At 42.6% G+C, this 16,208-nt stretch overlaps 1 protein-coding gene across 8 annotated transcripts in view; it reads left to right on the top strand.

The window, feature by feature from the left end:
* Ash1l (ASH1 like histone lysine methyltransferase) overlaps positions 1-16,208 on the top strand; it is a 130,441-nt gene that overhangs the window by 111,045 nt on the left and 3,188 nt on the right. For all 8 annotated transcript variants that reach the window (XM_029475230.2, XM_029475227.2, XM_029475228.2 and 5 more), the window contains 10 exons: positions 2,765-2,819; positions 2,900-3,032; positions 6,023-6,271; positions 7,006-7,092; positions 8,762-8,852; positions 10,164-10,302; positions 10,411-10,583; positions 12,358-12,524; positions 14,552-14,592; positions 15,826-16,127. In XM_029475230.2, coding sequence (XP_029331090.1) covers positions 2,765-2,819; positions 2,900-3,032; positions 6,023-6,271; positions 7,006-7,092; positions 8,762-8,852; positions 10,164-10,302; positions 10,411-10,583; positions 12,358-12,524; positions 14,552-14,592; positions 15,826-16,127 — 1,437 coding nt within the window. The remainder of the gene's footprint in view (positions 1-2,764; positions 2,820-2,899; positions 3,033-6,022; positions 6,272-7,005; positions 7,093-8,761; positions 8,853-10,163; positions 10,303-10,410; positions 10,584-12,357; positions 12,525-14,551; positions 14,593-15,825; positions 16,128-16,208) is intronic.

Raw genomic sequence — 16,208 nt, 5'->3', positions numbered from 1 at the left:
CATAGAGGCAAAACACCTAGACACATAAAAGTAAATAAAATTTTAAAAAGAGACATAAACTATGAAACTGGGTGAAACATTTTATTATATTTGTAGCTTATTCAAATTAATTTTTATTTAGGGGGGGTGTTGTCTATACTACATGCTTGCCTGGTGCTCCTGTAGGCTGGAAGAGGGTGTGTAATGTCCTGGAACTGGAGGCCTGGTTGTCTGCAAGAGCAGCCAGTGCCCATAACCACTGAGCCACTTTTCCAGCCCCATAATTGTAGCTTCTTAGGATTGACTTTGGTTTATCTGTCTTACTTCCTGTCCTTACATTTTGAGAATTTGCTTTGGTTAGTTAGGTTTTGTCTACTCTTCATCTTTTATATTTTGTTGGCTTTTTTTCTTTTTTTAAATTGTTTTATTTATTTACATTCCTTTCTTAACCCCAAGAATATAGTAAGGAGGGAGCTAAGCTGGCAGGTAAGCCTCACTGGCAAGACCCTGAGCAGTCCTTACAACATCAAAAAAATAAAATGGGCGGAGAGATGGCAAATCTTCAAAAAAAAAAAAAAAAGTGTTACTTTAGGTGTAAGTTTTGTCACCCCTTTAATCCCCGCACTTAGGAGGCAGAGCAGGTGGATGAAGTTCAAGAGTTCCAGGAAAAACAGGCTTCACAGAGAACCCTTTCTCAGAATCAACAAACAATAGGGGGGGGGTGCCCATGGTGGTTCTTTAGTCCCAGCATTTAGGAGGTTTGAGGACAGCAAGCATTCCCCAGGCCAGCCAAGACTGCATAGTGACACCCTGTCTCAGTGTGTCTCTGGAAGGTGGAGCTTCCCTTTCTCCCACACCCGGTTGGTCTGACTCACATGGAGGGAGCTACTCTCAGGTCACTGCTTTCCTTCACTGCACAGGACACCATCAGAAATGAGATAGCACCGGGCAGTGGTGGCGCACGCCTTTAATCCCAGCACTTGGGAGGCAGAGGCAGGTGGATTTCTGAGTTCAAGGCCAGCCTGGTCTACAGAGTGAGTTCCAGGACAGCCAGGGCTACACAGAGAAACCCTGTCTCGAAAAATCAAATAAAAAAAAAAAAAACAGAAAACAGAAATGAGATAGCAAATGAGAAAAGTCCCTCACTGAATGCTATGGGTATCAACATAACTGAATGAAAAAATTAATATTTACTAAATTCTTATTTGGAATTCAGTCGAATCCACACCAACAGGAATATCAATTACAAACAATTATGAGAGGCTGTGGATATGGAAATCTTTTTGTTGTAAAAAGATTTATCATCCCAGTGCATGCAGGTGGTGCACTTTCATGCCCATCAAAACAAATAAATATTTAAAATAAAGATGTGCTGGAGAGATGGCTCAGTGGTTAAGAGCACTCACTGTCTGTTCTTCCAGAGGACCCAGGTTCAATTCCCACCACCCACATAGCACTGTCTGTAATTCCAGTTGCCTGGGATCTGACCACCTCACACAGATAAATATGAAAGCAAAACACCAATACATATAAAGTAAAAAAGATTTGTCACCCTATAACAGGATTAGTACAAGAATGAGAAACTTACATTTCTCTTTGCTTGCATAGTCCTTTGAAACTAGCAGGCAAATGAGCAGAAGCAAGAATTTTCCCTAAATACCCTAGCTATTTCAATAGTTACAGCTCACATTCTTCATGAGAAACTATTTTTATTTACTATCACTGTGTTATATTTTAAATATGCACTATATCCGTCATAATCCTCAATTTTTAAATTACTGTTTGTGATGTGGGGGTGAGTGTTTGACTGTCAAGCCTCAAAGTAGTTACCTTTTCCCTCCCAAGTTTCAGTGTGGATTTTTCTAGTGTTTTTAGTTCAAAGACCTTTAGGATCCAGAACAATGGCTTAGTATTATTAAGAGTACTATGTGCTCCTATAGAGAATACAGGTTGAATCCCCAGCCTGTATGATGGCTCACAGCTGCCAGTGATTGACATTCAGTTATCTGGTCCTCTCTGGTCTCTAGAGGCACCATGCACACATGTGGTACACAAACGTACATACACCTAAAACACCCATACACATAAAACATAAAATGTTATTTTTAAAGGACACTGTACTGCTGGGGAGATGACTAAATGGTACAGAACACTGGCTGGTCTTTGACAAGACTCCGGTTCAATTCCCAGCACCCACATGGCATTGCATCACACATGTGGAACACTGCATATATGTGCGGACATGAAGCTAGGCAAACACTCGTTTACATAAAAATAATTACTATCTCCACAAAGAAAGGCAAACACTCGTTTACATAAAAATAATTACTATCTCCACAAAGAAAAGAGAGGGTGTTCATAGGCTGGAGCCTCCCACTGCATGTACAGGGCTCTCAGTTCTATCCTCAGCATCCCTTTAAAAAAGAATTTTTTAAAAAAAAAAAGTCCTTTTTTCTTCTTTGAAACAGTGTAAGCCAGCCAAACTCTCAACATTGTCAGCCTCTGGAGTTCTGGGATTACAGGCAGGGATCATCACAGTTAGCCAAGAAAAATAAAAGTTTAGTAAAATAATGCAAGCCAGCTGTGCTGGTAGACAGTCAGTAAGTCCAGGTACCCTTTTCACCATGCGCTGTAGAGCAGTCTAAACTACAGAGCACATCTCAAGTGATAGCAAGAGAGAGAGAGAGACAGACAGACAGACAGGCAGGCAGGCAGGCAGACATTGAGACTAAGGTTCCCCCCTTGTCTTTTAAATATCTGTACTAACCCTTGTGTTCTTCTGCAGATTCTTCCCAGCAAGCCCTTGCAGCTCCACTTTTGAATCTTCCCCCAAAGAAAAAGTACGTGTACTTTTCTGACAGCCTTGTAGAGCTCAGAAAAGAAGCCAGTGCACCAACTAACCGCTTGCTCTGTGTTCCAGAAATGCTGACTATTATGAGAAGATCTCTGACCCCCTGGATCTCAGCACCATAGAGAAGCAGATCCTCATTGGGTATTACAAAACAGTGGAAGCTTTCGATGCTGACATGCTTAAGGTCTTTCGGAATGCTGAGGTATTTACTCACTTAATATACAAATATAAGAAATCTGCTCTGGGCTGGTGAGATGGCTCAGTGGGTAAGAGCACCCAACTGCTCTTCTGAAGGTCCAGAGTTCAAATCCCAGCAACCACATGGTGGCTCACAACCATCCACAACGAGATCTGGCGCCCTCTTCTGGAGTGTCTGAAGACAGCTACAGTGTACTTATATATAATAAATAAATAAATCTCTTAAAAAAAAAAAAAAAGAAATCTGCTCTGATGAGATTTAAGTTTACTCTTGGGAAAGGCAGTAATTTTCTTTTCATTACTACATTTGTTTATTTGGCTTAATTGTGTACATTGTGTAGTGGTGAGTTTAGCTACACCACTTTGTGCTCCCAGCTGGTCACACTCCCAGCCACCTGCCAGAGCCCTCTGGATTTGAGAATGAAACACACACACACACACACACATACCACACACACATCAATTAAATTTGACTTACTGTGACTAGTTCAAATGCTGGGCACTCTTTTTTTTTTTTTTTTTTTTTTTTAAGAGATTTATTTATTTATTATATGTAAGTACACTGTAGCTGTCTTCAGACACTCCAGAAGAGGGCGCCAGATCTTGTTACGGATGGTTGTGAGCCACCATGTGGTTGCTGGGATTTGAACTCTGGACCTTCGGAAGAGCAGTCGGGTGCTCTTACCCACTGAGCCATCTCACCAGCCCAATGCTGGGCACTCTTAAACCTTCTGCCAGCAAATGCAATGCTCCCCTCCGGTATTTCTGAGACTCCTGAACCTTCCCCTGCTACCTTAGGCCCAGTTACGGAAGTGGCCAGTGGCTACTTACCAGAATTCTGACATGGCTGGCTGGCTCCTGCAGCTCCTCCTTCTCCCCCAGTCATAGCAATTGACCTTCCTCACTTCTAGTTCCTAGGCCACACAAATCCAAAGGTCCCACCTCAGTCTACCTGCCCAACCATTGGCCATTGGCTCTTTATTGATTAATGATAAGCCAATTGGAGACAAGGACCTTTGGTGTTTAGACACACAGATTCCCGATTTTGGGGGCTGGATTAATTCAAAGCTAAATTAGAGCACATCCGTAGCAATGTTGTATGTATATATACATGTCATAACATGCATGTGAAGGCCTAAGTTCTGTCCTCCTGGCTTGTGGGCCCCTAGGGTCAAAGTCAGGTTGTCAGAATTAGCAAGTACCTTTACTTGCTGAGCCATCTTATCAGCCTGACAGTAATTTTATTTTTTTCTATCAGTGTATATAATCACACTACATGTGTGCAATGTCCACTAGGGTCAAAAGAGATTGTCAGATCCCCTGGAACTGGAGCTAGAGGTGGTTGTGAGCCACCATGTGGAGCTAGGAACTGAACCTTCAATGCAAGAATGCTTAGTAGTCTTAATTACTCCAGACCCAAGACATTTTATTTTCATTAAGTACTCTTAAGAGTATGTATTGCATTTTGCTAAGTAACATAAAATTCTCTTTATTAAAAATATTCTGGGAAAAAAGAAAAAAAAGTCGGGCGAGATGGCGCACGCCTTTAATCTCAGCACTAGGGAGGCAGAGGCCAGCCTGGTCTACAGAGTGAGTTCCAGGACAGCCAGAGCTACACAGAGAAACCCTATCTCGAAAAACCATAAATAAATAAATAAATAAATAAATAAATAAATAAATAAATAAATAAATTCTGGCCAAGTGTAGTGGTACAGAGTGAGTTCCAGGACAGCCAGATCTACACAGAGAAAACCTATCTCGAAAAACCATAAATAAATAAATAAATAAATAAATAAATAAATATATTCTGACCAAGTGTAGTGGTATATAACTTTAATTTCAGCACTTGGGAGACAGATGTAGGTAGGATCTCTTATGAGTTCAAAGGCAGCCTGGTCTACATAGAGTTCCTTCCATTGAACCCGTCTTGGACAAGTGGCAGGTGGTTTCTCCGTCAGCAAGATAGCTCTTCAGGTAAAAGTTCTTACTGTGCAATTCTAGCAACCTGACTTATTCCAGAGCTCACAATGTAATGATGTTGGAAGAGGGGATTGCACTCTGCTGGGTCATTATCTGACCTCTGTGCATGCCATGGCATGTATATGCCCACATGGCAATAATAATTTTTTAATCAAAAATTCATTCAGTCAGTAAAAGTACTCATATTGTATGAGCATGATGACGTACGTTATCTCAAAACATATGTGAAGTTAGCAGGTAAGGCCAGATGTAGTCACACACCTTTAATCTCAGCCCAGCACCAGCACACGAAACTCTGGAATAGATGGTTGAGTTGTTTCTCAAAACAGTCTAATCTTTGTAAACCCCTAATTTTGTCCTGAACTTTTATATTAGGTAAATATTTTACCAATGTATTGTGTATCTGGCATTGCTTTGTTCATGAAAATAAGTATATATGAAGCTAAGCTTAGTGAGTCATTCCTGAAATCACTTAAGCCTGAAGCAAGAAGGTGAGGTCAAGTTTTAGCCCATACCAGACTGTATAAGAAGACCCTGCCTCTAAAAACAAGCTTAGAGTATTACTATGTAGTGACCAGGAAAGAAGGTGCTCTGGTGTAAAGAGAGGCTGAAATACAGAATAAGAAAGGATCTTAAAGAGGTAAGAGATTATTGAGTGTCAATCTTGAATTACAGCATAGTTTCTGTTAACCCAGCTCCCACAGACATTTACTATGTGCTCCAAGCATTTGCAAGACAAAGGTAAATGGAAAATTTCTACAACACATTATGCTTGCAACATTAATTAAAATTTAATGATCACTGTGTATTTGATCTTATGGGATAGTAAGGCTCTTGACAGAAATTCAATAACAAAGCAATAGAAAAAAACGAAACATGTAAATTCTAATTTTAATTCATTATAGTTCAATTTGTTAGCCAAAATGGAATAATAAAGAAAATCATGCTGCCTCTGCAGGTTTATTTTTAAACCAAAAGGAGAAAAGCAAAAATGATTTCTTTTGTTTTCTTCAGAAGTACTATGGACGTAAATCCCCAATTGGGAGAGATGTTTGCCGCTTACGAAAGGCCTATTACAGCGCCCGGCATGAAGCTTCGGCTCAGATCGATGAGATTGTGGGAGAAACGGCCAGTGAGGCCGACAGCAGCGAGACCTCAGTCTCCGAGAAGGAGAGCGGGCACGAGAAGGATGATGATGTTATCCGCTGCATCTGCGGCCTCTACAAAGATGAAGGCCTCATGATCCAGTGTGACAAGTGCATGGTGAGTGCCAGGGCGCTGCGCAGGGGCTTAGGCCAGCGTCTGTTTGTCCTCTACTGTTCACCATACTGCCTTCCCCCTCTTTTATCTTCCACTTGCAACAGCTTCCTTTCCTCTTCCTTCTGCCCACTTTAACTACGTTTCTCACAAAAGCTGCACATAGAAGGGTAGCATTTGACCTCGTGCTTTCCCTTGAAGTCATGAAGTGGCACACGGTGTAACGCACGGAAGCAGGCAGGTTCAGTGCATATAAGTTTGTCCACAGAGGGCTGCTACTGCAAGACTCGGCCTGGACTTAGTGTGTAGAGTCCTCCATTCCTGTACGCTTGTTGTCTGGTGTGATAATGGAGCTGTGAACAGTATGTCCGGTTATTGAGAGGATAACGCCAAGTAAACCCAAGAGGCAATCTTTACGGAAATAAAGACAGTCCCAGTGGCTGTAGCATAAATAGTGTTACATCACAAGTGATAATTCAGTAGTATATTCATCTTCATTTTTCCTCCTCACCTCAAATTTTGTTTGTCCAGATCTATATATTAAAATTGATTTTTGTAATTATATTCACACATTGTGTTTTCCTCTTATTTTTCTCATTTATTTCTAATTCAGTCATAACCTTCTGGTATAATTCCTCTTTTACCTTGCCCTGTCTGCTGCTTTATTGATATCACCAGTATTCTTAGTTCTCAGGACTTGTCTAAGTGTAAGTGCCTTGTCAAGTGTGCCTGTCTCATAGGTGTGGCAGCACTGCGACTGCATGGGTGTGAACACGGACGTGGAGCACTACCTTTGTGAGCAGTGTGACCCTCGGCCTGTGGACAGGGTAAGCTGAACCAGAGTTAAGAAATGAAAGAAATAGTACTGTATAGAGCCAGGCAGTGGTGGCACACACACCTTAATCTCAGCACTCTGAAGACAGGCAGGCTGACCCCTGAGGTGAGGGCTGGCCTGGTCTTCAGTGCTACTTCCAAGACAGCAGGGCCTACTACACAGAGAAACCATCTGGAGGGGGAGGGGTAGAAGGTGGAGGTGGTTACTATATAAAACTGAGATTCATTTTGTTTTATTCTATTTTTGAAGTACAAGCTCACAGTGTAGCCCAGACTAGCTCCAAATTCACCATCTTCTTTCCTTAACCTCTCAGTGGTAGAGATAGAGTTCTAAGTGCCATTTCTATCAGGTAGTGTTTTGTTGAAAATAGCCCTTGTGGGCTAGAGAGATGGCTCAGCGGTTAAGAGCACTGACTGCTCTTCCAGAGGTCCTGAGTTCAAATCCCAGCATCTACATGGTGGCTCACAACTATCTTTAATGAGATCTGACACCCTCTTCTAGTGTGTCTGAAGACAGATACAGTGTACTTACATATAATAAATCAATAAATCTTTGAAAGGAAGAAAAGAGAAAAGAATAGAAACACCCTTTGCCCTCAGCCTTACTTACTGAAGTAAGAGTCAGTGACTTGACCAAGGTGGGTGGGTTCTTACCGAGGTCCTGCTGTATTTGTGTATATGATCTTAGGCTGCCAGGTTGGCTCTGTGGTTAAAAGCTCTTGTTACTAAGCCTCTCAACTTGAGTCCAATCCCAGATCCACAAGGTAGAAAAAGAGAACTGCTTATTGTCCTCTGACTCCACATGTATGCCATGCCAAGCAAGTGCCCTCACACACATGCATGTACAGACACAGTAAATGTGTATGATCTTGATTAAGTCACCCCCATAACATGAAGAATTTAGGCAACATTTCTTTTTTTGTTTTGGGGGGCATTGTTTGGTTTTTTGGGTTTTTTTGTTTGTTCTTTTTTTTTGTTTTGGTTTTGGTTTTTTCAAGACAACAGGGTTTCTCTGTGTGGCCCTGGCTATTCTGGAACTTACTCTGTAGACCAGGCTGGCCTCGAACTCAGAAATTTGCCTGCCTCTGCCTCCTGAGTGCTGGGATTAAAGATGTGTGCCACCAGTACCTGTCCTTTTTTTGGTTTTTCAAGACAGGGTTTCTCTGTGTAGCTGTGGCTGTCCTGAAACTCACTCTGTAGACCAGACTGGCCTCGAACTCAGAAACCTGTTTTAGGCAGCATTTCCTAACCATAGTGATGTTGTCATATTACACTGGAGAATTTACTGTGAGGGATGCATTTTAGAGTGTTTGGCTTCCCTGGCCTTGAACAGTACACACCTGTTCCAGGTGGGCTCCAGACAAAACTGTCATGAGAAGTCCCCATTGCACACATTTTCAGATGCTGCTGAGATTTCACAACAGTCTCAGAACTAATGCATCATAGAGCATTGTCTCAGACACTGGACCTGTCAGGCTTGTTATCTACTTTAATTTCTCTGCATTTAAAGACTAGAGGTTTCCATCTTTTTTATACATGTATGATGTAAAAAAAATGACTTTTTAAACTATTGGATCGGAAATTTTAATTCTTTTCCTCTCTTGGATTGAGATCATTAGGCCAAATGTAATACTTTCCCCATTGACTTTCTGCTCTTATCAGGAGGTACCCATGATCCCTAGGCCCCACTATGCCCAGCCCGGCTGTGTCTACTTCATCTGTTTACTCCGAGATGACTTGCTGCTTCGTCAGGGTAAGGAAAAGGGCTCAAACTCCTCTCCTTCCCACCCCGCATTGCGTGTGCGCGTGTGTGTGTGTGTGTGTGTGTGTGTGTGTGTGTGTGCACTCGCGCACATGTTTGCATGCTTAGGATTGCCTGCCTGGGCTTGTGTGGAAGGATATATTGTTTGCTTCAGCAAGGGAAGGTTACTGTAGGCTGTAACCCTGAGGACTGTGACTCTGTGCCCCACTTCTAGCAACCATTGTCAGTAGCTCTTCAGTAATGGGTGGGCCTTATGAGTCCCTTCCTTTGACGTGATAGCCTTTCTTTGGGAGGAGGGAGAAGGTGTTATTGTTGTTGGTTGTATCTTGTTATTACTGGGTTTTGGTTTTTCAGACTTCAGCTCAGGCCAGGCCTCAAACTCCCAGGTGTCCTCCTGCCCCAACCTCCCAAGTTCTGGAATGAGAGGTATCAGCTACTCTGCCTGACTTACACTAGTTTTCTGTCCACTTACTTTCTGTTTGCTGTGATGCTGATTGATCCAAAGCTTCAAGTATACAGGTCGAGTAACCTAGAACTGAGCTGTATCCAAAGTCCTTATAGTAACTTTAAACCTAGTTGGCCAGGTGTAATGGCACAATATCATTAATCCCATCTGGAGGCAGAGAAGGGTAGATCTCTGAATTTGAGGTTAGCCTGGTCTACTTAGTGAGTTCCAGGCCAGCCAGGGCTACAGAGTAAGACCTGTCTCAAAGGCAAAATAAAAAAAATTTAAAAAAATACTGATAAACCTAGTAAAAAGACACACAAAAAATAAAGAGATCATCTATAATTCTCAGTGTAGAATTAAAAATAGTTGTCCTTTGATACCAGCACTTAGGAGGCAGAGGCAGGCAGATCTTTGAGTTCGAGGCCAGCCAGGGCTACACAGAGAAACCCTGTCTTGAAAAACCAAAAAAAAGAAAACAGTTGTCAGCCGGGCGTGGTGGCGCACGCCTTTAATCCCAGCACTTGGGAGGCAGAGGCAGGCGGATTTCTGAGTTCGAGGCCAGCCTGGTCTACAAAGTGAGTGCCAGGACAGCCAGGGCTACACAGAGAAACCCTGTCTCGAAAAACAAAAAAAAAAAAAAAAGAAAACAGTTGTCACAATGCTGGCTTTATTTTCCCTTGATTTCCTTTGTAATACTGGATAGAGATTGAACCGAGGTTCTCGCTCATTTAACTGCTGAAGTGTCTGCCTGCCCTCCTCGGATCCATTTAGAGCCTGCATTGGCTAGAAGGATTCCTTATGGAGTCCATCCAGAGGTCAGCATGAATGTCCTCCTTTGTTTCCTGCCTTTCCAGGTGATTGTGTGTACCTGATGAGGGACAGTCGGCGCACGCCTGATGGCCACCCAGTCCGTCAGTCCTACAGACTCTTATCGCACATTAACCGAGATAAACTTGACATCTTTAGAATCGAGAAGCTCTGGAAGAATGAAAAGTAAGTGCTGGTTCCTCTCCTCCCTCCAGCAGAGGCACTGAGGTAGAGTTGCTGGTAGACTTAATAAGCTTGCCTGTCTCATTATCCCTTTTTTCCTTTTTTTTAAAGAGAAGAACGGTTTGCCTTTGGTCACCATTATTTCCGCCCGCATGAGACTCATCACTCTCCATCCCGTCGGTTCTATCACAACGAGCTGTTCCGGGTGCCCCTCTATGAGATCATTCCCTTGGAGGCTGTAGTTGGGACCTGCTGTGTGTTGGACCTTTATACCTACTGTAAAGGTAAATAAATGATGGAGGCTTGTTAGGAGGTCACTTTGCCACTGGAGAGACGGCTCAACATTTAAGAGCACTGATCTTGCAGAGGACCCAAGTTCAATTCCCAGCACCCACATGGCAGCTCAGAACCATTTATAACTCCAGTTGTAGGGAATCCAAACCTTACTGCTGGCTTCGCCTGGGTACCAGGCATATACATGGTACACTTACATATATGTAGACAAAACATCGTAGACATTAAAAAAGATAAATCTAAAAGTACTGAAAAGGATTCTCTTAATACTGACACTAGCTGTGAAACATCAGAGAGAACCACTCTTCTTTTGGATTTTCAAGATAGAATTTCTCTCTGTAGCCCTGGCTATTCTGGAACTCTTTATAGACCAGACTGGTCTTAACTCTGCCTCAGCCTCCCAAATGCTAGGATTAAAGGGTGTGCCACCATCCTTGCCCCCTCTTGAGTTTTTTGTGGTTGTTTTTAATAAACCACGGTATATTTACTTATTTATTCATTTTGAAACATGATCTTACTATGCTAACCTGGCCTGGAATTGTCTATGTAGACTAGACTGACCTTGAACTCCAGAGTCAGATCTAGCTACCGCTGACTCTGTAATACTGAGATTAAGGTTTCTGTGCACCACCATAGACAACTAATAAAGGCATTTTAGTGTGTAAACACAAGGCTCAGCGTCCCTTTTACCGTACTTATGTAGTCACAGCATCACTGCCACCTTTTCTCTTCATGTAAGCTTAGGGGCTTGAACTCAGGTCAGCAGGCCAACACTCAGGCCCAGAATTTTAAAATCCAAGTCCATCTCATGTCACTACCTAAATACTTGACCAAGCCTAACCAAGCCTAAGTTTCCTTAATTTGAAACCAGGTTTTTCTGAGTTTTACAAAGATCAAATAATCTACAGAAGCTCTAATTTATAGCTAGCTTGATGTGTGTTTGTTGCCATGGTTAGCCAGAGTTTAGCTATCTGTATCTTTATTTCAGTATCATAGCAAAAACTTTTTTACAATAATAAATATTCTGTTCCATACTGACAAACTGCTTACACCTCTCCAATTTAAAAGGAAGTCTCCACTTTGTCGTGTGCTGCCTCGTCCTTAGGATGCTCTGTGTCATGCCATCCCCATGAACCATTCTGTCCCTCAGGGTTTGCTCAAAAACCCCTGCCACATTCAATCTAGTTTCTGGGCTCTTTACAGCCTGTTACTGTTTTGCACAGCTATGCTCCAACTCCTTTGGGTAGCAATACTTTAAACTCTACTGTCTTTACAACCACAGAATGCTAATCACTACAGTGTCTCCTCCTAATGGCTCTGTCATTTCTCTCTTAGATAGATCTTATCCACTGGGCTGATTTTGGAAACAAAGGAAAATCCAATTACTTATCCTTGTTTCAGATCTTCCTTTTCTTTTTTTTTTTTTTTTTTTTTTTTTTTTTTGAGACAGGGCTTCTCTATGTAGACCAGGCCTCTTTGACCTTGAACTCAAAGATCTTCCTGCCTCCTAAAATTAAAGATATGCACCACCACTCTTGGGCCTGGATCTATTCTATCTTTAATAATGTGGCTAAGTGTAGGTATTTGTGTGTGAATACTGGTGTGTTTGGGAGCCAGACTTACAGACAACTATGAGTCCTCTCCCCTGGGTGCTGGGAACCAAACTCTGGTCCTCTGTAAGAGCAGCAGTGCTCTTAGCAGCTGAGCCACTTCTCATTTCTGAGCCTGGGAAGTCAGTTTCTGTAACAGTGTTTGAATTTACAGGGAGACCCAAAGGAATAAAGGAACAAGATGTGTATATCTGTGATTATCGGCTTGACAAGTCGGCACACCTTTTTTACAAGATTCATCGGAATCGCTATCCGGTCTGCACCAAACCCTATGCCTTTGATCATTTCCCCAAGAAGCTCACTCCCAAAAGAGACTTCTCAGTAAGTTACCTTTGCTCTTCTTCTGAGGCAGGGCGCCACCACTTGGTTCAGCTGATCGTGAATTCTAAGTTCACTTGCTGAATGCCCCTCAGTGCTGGAATTACTTGCATAATGCTTGAGGCCTTGCTATCTTTTCCTTTTTAAAAAAAAAATAGTATGTATAGTGTGTGTACGTGTGTATAAGCTCAAGTAAGAAAGCCAGAGGAGACTGGCTTGCCTGTTCTGCTCTCCACCATTAAGCCCTTGAGACAGGGTCTCTCACTATACCTGATGCTGATAGCCAGCAAACTCCAGTAACCATACACCCATCACTGGGCCATACCCTGCTTTGTTATGTGAGTCCTGGTGATTTGAACCCTGATCCTCTGGCTTGTATGATGAATATTTTATCTGCGGAGTACTCTCCTGGTACTCTACACCTACCTGTCCGCATATTCATAATTGTAAGAAGCAGTGCACTTGGAATACAGAGGCAGGTAGATCTCTATGAGCTGAAGTCCAGCCTGGTCTACATAGCGAGTTCTAGACCAGTTAGACACAGTGAGCCCTTGTCTCAGTAAGCGTTGTGAAGAATAGTCCCTGTAAAAGTAATCTCTCTATGCTTCTGAAACAAGGACTTACTCTAGTGCAGGCTGGCCTCACAGCCGCCATGGAACCTACGCTTACCTGGAACTCCACGCAATCTTAACTTGTAAAAACTCTTTGATGTTTTATTTTTCTTACGTCTAAATCAAAAATACAAGACATGGCTGGGTGTGAAGACAGACACCATTAATCCCAGTCTTCCTGCAGATGCAGAAGCAGGTGATTTTGAAGCCAGCATGGCCTGTATGGCAAGCTAGGCCAGCTAGGAAGGGGCTACTTAGTGCCTTGAACAGACCATGCATAAGACATGGGAGTAGACAAATGGCTCAGTGGATAAAGGCAGTTGCCTCAGAGCATGAAGACCTGAGTTTGATCCCAAAGCCCACATAGTAAGAGAGAACCCTTCACACCTTAGCTGTGCTGCTTGTACACCCGAATATAATGTGATGGATGGATGCATGCATGAATGAATGAATGAATTTAAATGTAAGATAAGATCATTAAATGAATCTGAAAAGTAGCTTCTTGGTAGACTACTTGCTCATGTTTACATTTCTCGTTCTCGCCTCCTCCCTGGGTATTTTTTTTCTAGTTGCTGAGAATACAGACCAATGACTTTCATTCATTGCTATATAGGATTTTGGTCATTTTCATTTCTTTGTTGTAATGAAACCCTAACTGACAGGCTCCTCATCCTTTTTTGTTCTTCTAAAGTGAGAGTGTTTTAGTCAGCTCTCTCTTGCTATGGCAGACTTCCTGAGATAATCTGCTTAAAACATTATTTTGGCTTACAGAGGTTCTATCCTGTAACTGCTATGAGCCTATAACAGCATAAAACATTTTGGTAGGGGCATGAGACAGAAAAAGTGATTTGATTCCTGGTGGTAAAAAAGGGAAAAGAGGGGGCTGGCGAGATGGCTCAGTGGGTAAGAACACTGACTACTCTTCTGAAGGTCCTGAGTTCAAATCCTAGCAACCACATGGTGGCTCACAACCATCTGTAATGGAATCTGACTCCCTCTTCTAGTGCGTCTGAAGACAGCTACTTATGTATAATAATAAATAAATCTTTGGACCGGAGTGAGCAGGGACTGAGCGGGGCCAACTAGAGCAAGCAGGGCCAACTAGAACGAGCAGAGGTCCTAAAAACTCAATACCCAACAACCACATGAAGGCTCAAACCATCTGTACAGCTATAGTGTACTCATATACATAAAATAAATAAATAAATTTAAAAAGAAAAAGAAAAAAAGCAAAGCAAAAAAGGAAGATGTCAGCATCCCTAGATAGATAGATAGATAGATAGATAGATAGATAGATAGATAGATAGATAGATAGATAGGCAGGCCGCCCAAATTGCCTTCCTTACACTAGTGACCCCAGATCAGATCCAACATTAATGTGTCTACCTCCCTCTTTCCCCACCCCTTGTTTTTCTGCAGCCTCATTATGTCCCAGACAACTACAAGAGGAATGGAGGACGGTGAGTCTTAGAAGAATATAAGGGTTTTAAGGGGTTAGCCAGGAGATAATATAGAACAAGAAAGCCAGTAGCTCCTCATTGTCTTTACTACTGGCATTGGCTATTCTGTGTAGGGTAGCCCAGTGTAATGCTATCACGAAAGTGGGAGAGATGCAGTACCATTACAAATCCTTAGGGAGAATAGGGGGATGCAAAGATAAGAGAAAGAGAAGGTGAGCAACAGAACTGCAGATGGACTCAGAATATATCTTTATGAACTGAACTTTCTCCATAAAATGATGATGCATCTGTTAAAAGAGATACAGTCAGCTGGGCAGTGGTGGCGCACGCCTTTAACCCCAGCACTTGGGAGGCAGAGGCAGGCGGATTTCTGAGTTTGAGGACAGCCAGGGCTATACACAGAAACCATGCCTTGAAAAAAAAGAGAGAGTGAGAGACAGTATTGCACTGTTCACATTTACAGTCTTTGCTTGTTTTGTAAATGAAAAGGATGTTCCTCATGAAGGCTTTTTCTATTGTCTCTCAGTTAAGAGCATAAATAGCCACTGCTGGGACTGTAGGAATGACTCAGTGGTTAAGAGCCTTTACTGTTCTTATAGAGGACATGAATTCTGTTCCCTGTACCCATCCATGTCCATTTGTACATGGCCACCTGTAAATCTCACTCCAGGGGATCCAACACCTCCTGCCCTCCGTGGGCACCTACACTCACATACATACACACGTGCATGCATACATGCACACATTCACACAGGCGTGCTTGCACACATTGACACAGGTGTGAAAAGTGATGTAAGCACAGTAGACTTCTATTCAGAGGTTACTGTAGTCGGACTGCAGGTATCACAGGCTGTGTGTCCATTGTGTTCCTAAAGCAATCAAAGGGAACTAAGCAGCTTTACCAGGCCAGGGGTGTTCATGGAATTTTATCTCATTTTTGCTTCAGATTTCTGAGACCAAGAAGAAAGGTTTAATTTCAAAAATGGAAATTAAATTAACTTCTAAGTGGTAGAATACTAGCATGCACAAATGAACATAAAAAGAAAAGATTAAATCTCAGAGAAAAGTTTGCAAAGATAGGAGAAAGATTTGGGTTCTAGTGTTAACATTCAGATTTTGTAACTCAAGCCAGATTCCAGGCTCTCAGGCCATCCTTAGGCTCCTTGGTGTCATTTTCCCACCCTCCAAGTGCCTTGTTTGGCCTTGCCCTGAATTCACGCATCCTTTTGGCAGATCATCCTGGAAGTCTGAACGCTCAAAGCCACCCCTAAAAGACCTAGGACAAGAAGATGATGCTTTGCCCTTGATTGAAGAGGTGCTGGCTAGTCAGGAGCAAGCAGCCAGGGAAGTGCCCAGCCCTGAGGAGCCAGACCAGGAAAGAGCCACTGGGGACATCGGGGACACTGAAAAGAAACCAGAGGAGAGCAGTCAAGAAGCCCAGTTAGCCAGCACACCTGAGGAGCGAAGGCACAGCCAGAGGGAACGGCTCAACCAGATCCTGCTCAACCTCCTTGAGAAAATACCTGGGAAAAATGGTAAGACTCGGGCTCATAATTAGGCTAGAAAATAAATGAGAGGTAAATAAAAAAGAAGTAAAAAAGCAACTCTGTGTGTGT

This window comes from Mus caroli, unplaced genomic scaffold, assembly GCF_978045245.1.
Source record: "Mus caroli unplaced genomic scaffold, Mus_caroli_1 scaffold_3, whole genome shotgun sequence".
Taxonomy (NCBI): domain Eukaryota; kingdom Metazoa; phylum Chordata; class Mammalia; order Rodentia; family Muridae; genus Mus; species Mus caroli.
This window is presented reverse-complemented; position numbering and strand designations above follow the sequence as displayed.